At 48.8% G+C, this 11,867-nt stretch overlaps 1 protein-coding gene across 2 annotated transcripts; it reads right to left on the bottom strand.

The window, feature by feature from the left end:
* Nucleotides 1–9,893: 9,893 nt before the first annotated feature.
* On the bottom strand, nt 9,894–11,278 carry HELT (helt bHLH transcription factor). Of its 2 annotated transcripts, none has more exons than XM_074904105.1 (4): nt 11,252–11,278; nt 10,778–10,882; nt 10,524–10,620; nt 9,894–10,390 (listed from the first exon to the last, which is right to left on the bottom strand). In XM_074904105.1, the coding sequence occupies exons 1-4, from the start codon at nt 11,276–11,278 to the stop codon at nt 9,894–9,896; spliced, it is 726 nt and encodes a 241-aa protein (XP_074760206.1). The 2 variants fall into 2 exon arrangements, with proteins under 2 accessions (XP_074760206.1, XP_074760205.1); XM_074904104.1 differs by having other exon boundaries at nt 9,894–10,387.
* Nucleotides 11,279–11,867: the final 589 nt, after the last annotated feature.

The following is an 11,867-nucleotide window of genomic DNA, read 5'->3' as shown; positions in this document are numbered from 1 at the left end:
AATAGTTTGTATGATTTTTAACAATAATTAATCATCAGTCAGTTATCAGAGTGATTTAATAAAATTTGCTGTAATCAACACAGTGACTTAGCTAAAGATTCAAAAGTGGCAAAATTCACACAAGACAGCAAAGTTTTCTAAATCAAATCACACGCGCACACACACAGATATAGAGGCTAACCTATGATCAAGATTTTTTCTCTCTTTGCAAATCGTAAAAATTATTGGTATCAAATGATCTTTAAGACGTCATGAAACCTCACTGCAGTGAATTATTCACTATTCTCCTTCACCAGCGCTTGTCAACAGATGATCTTTGAATCCTTCTTCTTCATCAGCATCTGCTAGTGGACAATCTTGGAAATCCTTGTGAAAGTCTACTCGTTGAAATTCTCGTGAAACCCACCCTGAGAGGTGTCCCAACTCAGGGGGGAGATACTGAGTCACAGCCTGCTGCGATCCCGGAGAGCTCAAAGGGTCTCACTTAGGATCACTAGTAATAGGATGGTAAGATCGTAAAAGGAACAAGCTTTTAGAAAACTCTTTTCTCTTAGGATATTATTAATAGTGTTGCAGGAGGAATATCGGACCTGCACAACTCTGAGAGTTATAACAAGCAAAGCCATTTATTTTTCTAATAGTACATACTTATGCTCTTGTTAAACCCTTACTTCATAATTAGTAAATCAGCAATTAGACAGGTATCAACCTTTTCTCCTATCAGCATAAGACCACTCTAACACGCGCTGTGCAGACCAATCACCTTCTTGTTCACGCGCTGTTCACGCGGCAGTAACTTCTCACAGGTTAGTACTTTTCCACAGTTCAGCGTCGGAGCTGTCTGTTGTTTTCCCCTGCCACTTTGGCACAACTCAGCAGTTTCTTATCTTTCTCCCAAGGCCTGTTTCTCATCAAAGCCTAGCTGCTTTTCAGAGGCTGTGTAGGGCTGACAGGCTGATGTCTCACACATAATAGCAGGAATAATTAATAAATAGATATTGTTTTATAGGTTTAATTAATAGAGCACAGGTGCTCTAGAAACAATACTGACAGTTCAATGCATATACTGCTCATTTGTCCCCTGTACAGCCCTCATCATGGATGGATTAAAACCCAGTCAAGCTGAATTACTAAAAATTAATCTTAGGTATTAAGTTTTAGACATAACAAAAGATAAGAAATAAGTGATTAACTTGGGGTAAGCAATTTAGAAAGGCTAGGTAATGAAAGACGTAAAGTATATGTTAAACAACATTTTGAATCTTTTCCAGAAAGTGAATTGTGATGAAGATTGTTCAGAAGATATGTAACCATGATGATCAAAGACTGCATCAGTGAGTAGTGGCTTCAGAAGAAGAAATGGAACGGAACGATGAGAACTAGCCAAAACTGGGGAATAAAATGGACTTTTGAAATTGATGATAAATTGAGAGCTGAAAGTACCTGGGAAATCACCAAAGACTCTTTGTATTGCATGTTATGTAGAATCATATATATAGAGGGTCCTTTTTGTTAACCGGTGCCACTCACTGAGGTGATGGCCCAACTCTGAGCTGTTAACCAAGCAAGACTAGAGGTACCCGCAGTCTGGTGTAATCCTTCAATAAGATGACTGACTTTGGTCAGTATTTTTCCATTTTGGCCACAATTCTTGTCAAATAATTCTTGTACCTTCCAGACCAGGCTACAATCCAGGCAGCAGGAGTTTCAAGTACAGTTAAGAAGTGCCTAATTGTCCTAAGTCACTGTACTTGTAACCAGGACAGGAAAGTACCAGATTGTCCCAACTCACTGCACTTGTAGCCAAGATGAGAAAGTGCCAGATTGTCCCAGGCCACTGCACTTGTATCCAAGACAAGAACACAATATTGACTGGTCCTGACATTGCAGTGTGGCCCAAGGGGTCTGCACCTCCACACCAAGTCACCAGAGGCTGAACTTCTTTTGATTAAATGTGATATTTTAGCATGGAGATGCAAAGACCTTCTGAAATATCTGAGCAGGTAAATTGGATTCAGCTGCTCTGCTTTTTTCCCTGCTTGTATATCTGAATCTGACCTACTGATCCTGCATTCCCTCTGGACTCAAAAGGGGAAAGTTACATATCCTAAGGAAAATCAGCTCATTTGTTAAGGGAGAAACTAAAATCAGTCTGATAAATTGTCCTCTGGAGATGCCTGTTTGTCCCTCTTGTCTAGGGATTTTGCTTAGACCTCTACCTTTGAGACATCTAACAGTTTTAAACCAGGTGCTTATAAATTTCAGTATGTCCTTCTATTATCAGACAACTGAAAAAATTTTTCCTTAACGGTATGATCTTGCTTTATGACAAAAAAATTTTCCCAAATACCTGAATGAAAAAATCCCATTGGTCCCATCCTTGTATTTTAGCCTGGTAAGAAATAAAACTTGACAGCATCCTGCCAGTGTTTGTGGATTTACAGGCTCTAAAGCACACTATGTCCTCACCTTACAACTTGACTAGCTGTGATGAGATGCTCAAAGGGGTTTTGTGCCCTACCAAATGGTTGTCATTTTCCTGAACTAATTTATCACCTTGATTTTTTTCCTATTTGCTGTTACAGTGCCTGGAAGACTCTTTGAAAGGCCTTTAGGAATCTGGATGCTGGCAGCAGGGGTTACGTCTCTGTTCCAGAACTTCAGTCCCCAAACCCCCATAACTTCCTGCTAGAGGGGGATGAAGTGATAATTTTCTTTCTAAATTTCATCCTAATCTGAAAAGGCAAATTTATTACAAATCCTTTTTGGAAGAAGCTTGTAAATAAACTACAGCCAAAAAAAGCCTTTGCAGACCTGCTATAAATTAACATAGACTATTCCCATGAGTAGAAGAACAGCATTTATGTTCTTACAGTTGCCTATCCTTCTAGCTATGTCATATACTTCTCATAGGGATGCACATCTTTTACCTACTTGTTGCTTGCCATATTCAATACTGTAAGTTGCTTTGTTAAGGGGTGGTAAAAGCTTCTTCTGAGAACATAAACCTAAGCTAAATGTAACACAATTTCTAACTGCATTTAACATACAACAGACTAAGACAATTAATTTTATGAACAGCAAAGGGAAAGGTGCAGCATGGAGAGTTGCAAATAGCTTTTGAGAAGATGAAATTCAGTGAAGCACAGCATGCCGTTTTGTTGCTTGGAACCTCCTCACTGTGGAAAGGAGATACTTTGACCTCTTAGAGCTGGATTAGCTCCTGCATATGCACACAGATGGAGGCTGGCCTTTCTTTTAAGTATAAATTGTTGTGCCTAGTTGTGGGGTTTTTCTTGGAGGAATATTTTATGCACCAAGTCCAAGAGGCAGTAGGATCTGTTCTCTAGCTGTTCTGTATGACTTCACTTTCATTATCAGAGTAATTGTGTGTTTAGAACCAGGTTAGGTTATTTGCTTTCCAAACATCTTTATAAACATGTGGCTGCATAGCTGAATTAATAAAATGAGTGAGCATGAGGAGCCCCTGACATATGTATCACTTAGCTGCTTGGTAAGCTCTCTGCTGATGGAACTCCATCGTGTCTCCTCATGGAAGCAACTATAGCTTCAGCGATCTCCAGGGAGCTTTGTCCACCTGCACTAGCTAAGAATTTGGTCCAGAACATATGCACATAGGTAACAAGCATATAGAAGTCTCCTGTTTGCTTTAACACACTGGCTTTCCTGCAGATGGTGATTTATAACCTGCTATAAACAGTGGTACCTTTAATCATCATTTTACTGGTTTTCACAGATCTTTGCTGTTTAACAGATTTTGGCATTATGCAGCAAAGGATGAACTCTTGCTCCTGCTCTTTTTCCAATTACTTTCTCTCCTTCTCCAGACATCAGAGAGAATTTACAATACTTTCAGTAATAAAACTCCAAGACATATTTTTTATCATTTCCTCAAAAGAGGTCAAGGTACTGTGTGGCATAGAAAAATTATTATTACATCCTATGATAAAAAGGGGGTTTATAGTGGGATATGCAAGACTTGGGTTATACTGAGTCCCTTAGAACATTCCAATATACAGTTGTGATATATGTAATATATATTATCTCCTTGTTTCCTCAGATTCTTGAAATTTTGTAATCTGTGCTTGGTGAATATCATTGATCCTTGTTACACTTTTCTCGTATTGAAATTGAAGCTATGTGGGGTTTGTTCTATAGGTTTTGTTGTTATTGTTCCTTCTACACATCCCAGTCTTGAAAATCCAGCAGTCAGTTTAATAGTGAGGGTAAATTATTACTGTCCTACCACCTTTGGCAGAAAAACTCTGTACCCTAGCTTTTACTCACAGCTATTGTGGCATCACCTGTTGTAGTGAGTAAGGTTGTACAGTTGTATCAAATACATGTCTGCATCAAACCATGAGATTGCCCTAGAATAAACTAAAAGATACTTTAGTTTTGGGAAAAAGAGAAAAAAAGACCAATCCTATATCTTAGTCATAAAAGACTGGCCTTTAAAGGCCAATATCTGTGAATTCAACCCCTGGGATGGCCCTGTTGTAGCACACATGGGAAGCTATGAGGGTCTAACAAAGCCATATTTAAGCAAAGAACTAACGTTTATGCTAGGCTAGGAAATACTGAGAAAAACTAAACTGGATCCAGCTGTACTACAGAAGAGGGCCTGTATAGGCTTCCTGTGTATGTAGTACATTGTAGTATACACATGTTAGACAAAGCACAGGGTACCCAGGCCACATATACCTCCAGAGGAGAAGGGAAGTGTGAAAGCCATAGCCCCCACTCCTCCCTGGTGTGGAGAAAGCACTGAAATCCTGTCTCAGCTTTGGTCTTGCAACTCTAAATGGGATGTCTCCTTCAACTCGATATCCTGAGATCAGCCCCCCTCCGGATGGGCTACCATCTAATCTCTCCTTTCGAAGGACTAACCAGGGCACAGTGTTTCCTTCAGAGACAACAGAGGTTGCTTTGTAGGGGCAGAGTGGTTATGAGCAGGTGCTCCCAAAGAGGGACACCCAGGTTTTAGCCTCAAAGACTTCAGCCTTGAGATTCCAGCTTCCTAGACGAGTGTCTAAGCCTCAGGCTAGGAACGAAGGGCTGGGAGATGGAGGCAGAGGCTACTGAATCAGAGTGAAGGCACTTTTTGCCATAATCCTGGTCTTAAGGGTTTCAGTTGGACTGCACCGTACTCTAAATGCCTGCAACCTTCCTGGGACTGAAAGCATAATTTTGGTGCTGGAATTCACAAGAGATGAGCTCAGAGCTCAGGAGCAGCCTGTTTTCCACAAAGCTAGCAGGAGACTGAGATAGTCTCTAAATAAAGGACCACGAAGCGAGCTGGTGTAAATCCTTCTACATGCTCTGTGTTAAGCCCTCAGCAGGGGCAAAACTACCTTCATGATGTTCACCAAAAGCATTAACAACTGAGTCATAGACCCTGTCAGGAATTCTCTGTTGCCTTGCAGGACTCCCTTGTTCAAAGACGCTCATTTTTTTTAATTACACAATCATTACATAGATCAGGACTGCACTTTGAGGTGTTGCATTCTTACAGCAATTAAAAACTAAATTGCCTTTAAACTTTTCAGAGAATATGTGCAAAAGTTTAGATTTCCTGTTAGCAAAAGCATTTTTTTTCAGCCTAATTAACTATTACTGCTGATGGAGCATAATGCACATTTCAGTTGCTGTAGCTTGAAGATGAAAGTGAAGATGAATCTGTTTCCTAAATTGAACTGAATTTAACATTCTGAGTTTGAATCTTTCAAACTACTTCTCTTTCCTCACATTTGATGTTTCATCCAATTGTTCTCAGTGTTGCTCTCTCTCATCTTTTTTAATGAATTTTGTTTGTTTTAACATGCCGCTCTGTATGCAGTATTGTATGTGGGTAGGTATCAGAGATTTAACCTTACATACCTATTAAAATGCCTTTCTTATACATCTTGCCATAAGTACGTGTTCTCTTCAAGGGAATCCAGTGTTCTTTTCCCAAAACAGCTTTTACGCAATCTGCGGGCAAGCTTGCTAGAAATAAACATGATGATGTGAGCAGGGATAGATTCATCCAAGGCAGGAGGCAAATCTGTCAGATCAGCTGCTGCATCTCAGCAAATATGAAACTGTTGGCTGGAGGGTTTCTTTCCAAAAGGCTGCCTTTGCGAAGGGGCTGCTGGACAAGCATGCAGCTGCTTCAGCAGCATTTGTCTAATACAGACTGTTCCCAGGAGCCACAGGCAAACAGAAGGTCTCCTCTTCCTTATGCTTGAGTCACTTTAGGAGGGGAAAACACCCGTCTGGGCTTCTAGGCACTCTTTACCTCTCTCTGAGAATGTGGTAGCAGGGCACAAAGCTGATCTGGACAGGGTGGTCATTGTACCCTGGCACCCGAGGCTCTGTTCTCCTCAGCACTCCTGGTATGACCCTGGTCGAATCGTGCAGGCTACCTGCGGTACCTCTGAGCCCGAGGAACAGCAGCAGCATCCCGCAGAGCAGTGGGACAGCGAGACTTACAAACTGGCAGGGTCTTTAGTACCATGGGAAAGGGATCATACCCATACCACTAGGAAGCCAGCTCTGACGTGCATCACTAGTGGAACAGATCTGTGATTAAGAGCCTTCAGCAGTGCTGTTCCTCCTCCTTCCTTCAGCTGCTTCTTCCCAACCCATGGCTCAGCCCCTGTAGATGTGCTGATGCAACTGTGTGTGATCCAATGCTGTGAGCATGGGTCACTGACCTAAGGTAAGATAAAAATACTCTTTTCTCATTGGCTGGTGACCTGATTGATAAGTTGCCCTCAAAATGACTGTGTTGTCATGAATTTGGGGACTGTGCTCTCTGGCATGGGCTCTGTTCCCAAGGCTGGCAACTCCACAGTGTGGCACTGCCACCAAAGCCCCCTGATCTTTGAATGATACCTTCAGGCTGGTGCAAAACCATGGGAAGAAAGAGTTCTGATCTGTGTTATATATGCTCAAAGTTCATGAAGATTTTTTTACTTATTTAAATAGCAAGAATGGCACAATAACACTTCCTTCCTGGCTTCGTCTCTTGCATGTTTAAAACGTAAGTTTTTAAGGTGAAGAGTTTGTGCACAGGCTACTTATGTCTCTTTGATCTAATTGATGATATCTTACTTCCATGATAATGCAAATAAGTCCTTATGATAAATTTGGGAGTTGGAGATTTTTTCAGTAATGCAGTATTACAGAGATTGACATAAACTCTTCTGCTGAGTAAATGGCAAGTGAGAGTCAGTATCAGATACAGAACTGTAAACTCCCATTTTGTTGTCTTTTGATCCCAGAATGCCTTCAACAGAAAGAAATTACTGAGATGTGACTCTGCTGTACAAGTATTCTCTGGAATGAGAAGAACTGCAGCATATGTAGGCCTTGGAAAGTATGAGGAAAAGAGAGGAGTTCAGAGACAGGAAGAAGAGGTGGAAAAGAGAATGTGAAAAGCACAGGGAAGGAAGGCAAGGCAAAATGGGGCAAAAGAGATTTGGAGGTTTAAGAAGGAGAAAGATGCTAACTGAAGGAAGGGAATAGGAAATGATACAGCATGTCATTCATCATTAGGATTTTTAGCTAAGCAGGCATGTAACAGAATCTAGTATTTAGGAGGCTTTGGAAGTTAAAGTAGTTTATTTTCAGGAACAAAAGCTCTCTATTTGTTCCCAGACTAGCTGCTGCCAGACACCAGTAAGTGGCACTGCCATGTTGGAAGATGAGCATTGCCAGCCCAGACGGGCACCCCATCTGAGACCAGGTACGGCCTTCCACTGCCCTGGCACAGGTGACATCCATCTCCTACCTGCTCCCACCAAAGCTGGTGGGTGATGCTCATAGCAGAGCTAAAATAAGTTCAGAAAAAAAAAAAAAAAAAAGCTAAAAATCTCTGCCCTCCAGGTGCAGAAATGTAAAATAAAATAAAAACAAATGAGCTGGACCTCTGTCAAACTACAGGGGATACCGACCACAGGGAAGCTCCGTACCCCAGTGCCTGTGAAGATCCACCCCCACGTGCCATGCTCATGGCGGGTGATCCGAAATGGGAAAGGCAGCTGGGCTCCCATTCCCGGTTCTGCTGGCTTTAGTGGATGCCAAAATAATTCTGGTGGCAAAAGCTGGGTTCTGCAGGGCCAGGGGGTGAGCTCAGAGCCCTGCATGGGTGGAGGAGGGAGACTTTTATCCTAAAGTCATTGTAAAGCCAAAGAGGGGTTTATCCTCCACAGCTAAATGAAAACAAAAAGGAAAAAGAAAGAAAAATCCAGAATAGCAACATTAGAGATACAAAGAATGTCATGGACCACTGCGAGTTTGCAAAATTCTATGTAAATGATCCCAGTTTTGACCGTGGTGGCCCTCTGCTAATCCCAGAGAGAAAATCTACTTAGCAAAGGAAAGTTTCGCTTAATTTGGTTAAAAGGGACCAAACTGCTGAATATATTAATATTTCCAGGAAAATGCTGGATCTTTAATGCTTCACAAGAGCTTAATTCTCACGGAGTAAAAATCGTGTAACATTTCCTCCATATCCCACAGGCAGTGCTGGTGAGAATGAGTGCAGGACCTGTGTTTCCTTAGCAGGCACCAGCCATTCTGCTGCCGCCGAATGTGTTTGGGGGAACCCGTAGTGCTCTGTGCACACTGAGCAAGGGAAGAGGATCCCGCTGGATTTACCCTCCTGAAGGTGTCCCGCGGAAATGAGGGGGTTTGTCCCCTCTCAGGCTGATGCATTATGCTATTGCGCCATGCGACCTTTTCCCCACTAATCTGAAATAGCAGCTTCTCCTCTATTTACAGGTTAAATGGAAGATACACATTCTATTTTTTACTCATTGTAATGAAGATCTTTTTGTCTGTCTCTGAATAAAGGGTCGGGTTGGTTTACAAATTGCGGGTCAGCCCATTCCATGACCTGGGCAAACAGCCTGGGTCAAACCTCCTCAAAGCCTCCGCACCCAACTGGAATAAGTTAATTTACCCCTCGTCGGATACCCGGGGAGGAGGGGTGGGTGTGGAGTGGCTGGGGTCCCCCTGCCCTCCTGCCAGCGGGTGCGGGGACACCCGGGAACTCTTGGTTCGGGTGGGACCGAAACTGCCCGGTTAAGTACGGCAGGAGGGAGCCGCTCAGCGAGTCCTGAAGGACTCGCTCTCAGGAGCTTGTGTTTGGTTTATTGTGGGCGCTCTGCACCTCCGCAGAGGCCGCCTCCCCTCTGCGCCTTCCCCCAGCTCCTCCTCCTCTGCGCAGGCTGCGCCGCGGAGACATTCGCCGGCAAAGCGCTCGGGGGGTGCCGGTGCCCTTCGGACGCGGGTCCCCGGGAACATCCCCCGCCCCGGGCGTGCGGGACGGCCGCACCCACGCTGGTGCGGGGTGGAGGGGGCGCCCCCCACTCCGTGGGGCATCCCCGGGACTCCACCCCCCGGCGCCCCCAGCCCCGGGGAGGGCCGCGGAGCAGAGGCCGGGCGGCCCCGCGTCCCTCCCCGTCCCGCCGTGCCCGGCCGGGCCCCGGTGCCCTCCCACGGCCGGGGAGTGCAGCCGCCTCTCCGGCCCTCGCGGGACCACGTTTCGCTCGTGGTTTTCTTCCCTGGGGGGGATGGGAGGGTGGGGGACACCCTCCCCCTGCACCCCTCGAGGAAGCTCCCTCCCGGAAACAAGAAGGGGCGGCGGGTATAAACATTTATTCCAAGGCATCGCTTGTACAGGCACCGCACCCGGAGGCGGGAAGAAGGGGGGTGGGGGGGGGCAGAGCCAGGCCCCCCGAGAGGGCGGGCGGGAGCAGAGCCGGGCCCTGGGGGGCTCCCCGCCCCTCTCGCCGCCTGCGCCCGGCAGCGTCCCCGTGCGCCCCGGCGTAACTCGCAGTGTCCGCGGTCATAAATAGGGTTTTCTGAGGCGGGGCGAGTCTCTATAGCATGGCGGGGTGCTGGCCGGGGGGCAGCCCGAAGGCGTTGGGGTGGGGATGGCCGAGGAGGTTGAGGTAGTGGCGGTCCAGCCCCTGCACGGAGGAGAGGAAGGTGCTGCGCTGCTGGCCGGGGCTGGCGAGGGGCACGGCGGCGTTGGGGAGGTGGTAGGGCAGGGGGGGGCTGCGGGCGGCGCCGTGCCAGGGAAAGGGCCCCCCCGAGGGCGGCTGGAGCACGGCCTCGCCGGGGCCGTGGCCGTGCCCGGGGCACTCGGGCCCGGGGTGCAGCTGGTAGGAAAAGTCCGGCTCCGGTAGGGAGCCCAGGGAGGTGAAGAGGGGCTCCGTGACGAAGCGCGCTTTGGACTGGAGGAAGGCCAGGATGCGGGCGTATTTGGTGTCTTTGGTCTCCATCCTCTCCACCGTCGTCAGGTAGTGGACCAGGTTCTTCATGCACTCGTGGTAGCCGTAGTGGAAGTAGTTGGCGAACTCGGAGAGCAGCTCTGCTGGAAAGGAAGGGGCAGGGGAGCCCAGCTCCTCAGGGACCGGCCCGAGCGGGGGCAAGGGAGGGAGGCCGGGGCCGCCCCACGCCCTGGGTGTCCCGGCGGGGGCCGCGGGGGGCCGCGCCCGCCCACCTACCCTTCTCCCGGCCGCGGGGGAAGTCCGCCGAGTGCAGGGCCCGCAGGTACTGCACCGTCATCTCCAGGATCTCCGCCTTCTCCAGCTTCCCCGAGCTCTGCAACGGGCGGGGGAGAGGGGCATCACCTCTCTCCTGCGGCTGCTCTCCGCCTGGACACCCCCCTACCCCCCTCCCGCACCGGGCAAGGTCGCTGCGCACCGGGGCGAGGGGCGCAGGGGCTGTACCCCCGTCTCCCCGCCCCCCCCCCCCCTACCTGCTTGGCCAGAGCCATGGGCACCGTCTTCCCCAGCTCGGTGAGGCAGCGGTTGATGCGGTCCCTCCTCCGCTTCTCAATCACTTTGTGGGAAACCGGCGTCCTCTGTGGGAAAACGGCGGGGCGCGTTAGCGGAGGGAAAAGCAGCCGGATCCGGCCTCGCCGGGGCAGTCGCTCTCGGCCTCGACCCCTCCAGGGCAGCCGGTCCCGACCCCGCTCCGAGCAGCGGCGCCGGGAGCGGCGCGGCCCCGGGAGGGATGCTCCGGCGGAGGTTCCTCTCCGCACCGCCCCGGGGGGCTCCCCGTCTGCGCGGCCGGCCCCGGCAAGGCAGGCTTGGTGGTTGTTTGTTGGGTTTTTTTTTGAGGGGGGGGGGGGACTGTGAGTTTTTTTCGGGGGCGCTTTTTGAGGGGAAAGGCGGGGAGAGGGCCGGGGTGGCCCCGCAGAGCCGTGCGCGCAAGGCGGGCGGCGACTCACCCTCCGCTCCTTGAGCTTGGAGGCCATGGTGGGCACTGCATTCCCGCTCTCTCCGGGCCCCTTATAAAGCCATCACTTCTTGGGGGGGACCCCGGGGGGCCTCCACGGGCCCGCTGATCCCATAGGATTAGGGGCGAGCGGCGCCGGGGGAATGTATGCATTAAAGATCAGGGTGGAAGGGGGCGAGAGAGGGATGAGGGCCTGTTGTGGTTTTTTTTTTTTCCTTTCTTTTTTTTTTTTCCCTCTCTTCTTCCTTTCCTCCCCCTTCCTCGCCCCCGTCCACGCAGCCGGGGGCGGCCCAGCTGTGTCGCCCCACGTGGACCTCGGGGACACACGTGACGGTCCCACAATAGCGGCGGGGATGGGGCCGGGGATGCGGCGAGCGGGGCGCAGGGCGCGGTATCGCGCCCTGCGCCCCGCTCGCCGCATCCCCGGCCCCATCCCCGCCGCCTGCTTGCAAATCCCCGGCACCCCCCACCCCTCCCCTTAGCCCTGGCGCTGACTGCATTTTAAAGCCTGTCCAGAGTCATTAAAGTAATTAAGTAAGCCCTTAATAGGCTGTTCCGCCCAGTTCAAGGGAGAACCCTTGGAGACGGAGTGGCCCCGTTTGTTCTCA

This window comes from Athene noctua, chromosome 4 (assembly GCF_965140245.1).
Source record: "Athene noctua chromosome 4, bAthNoc1.hap1.1, whole genome shotgun sequence".
In the NCBI taxonomy this organism is placed as follows: Eukaryota; Metazoa; Chordata; class Aves; order Strigiformes; family Strigidae; genus Athene; species Athene noctua.
Note: the sequence above shows the minus strand (reverse complement) of the source record. Positions and strands in the feature narration are given on the sequence as shown.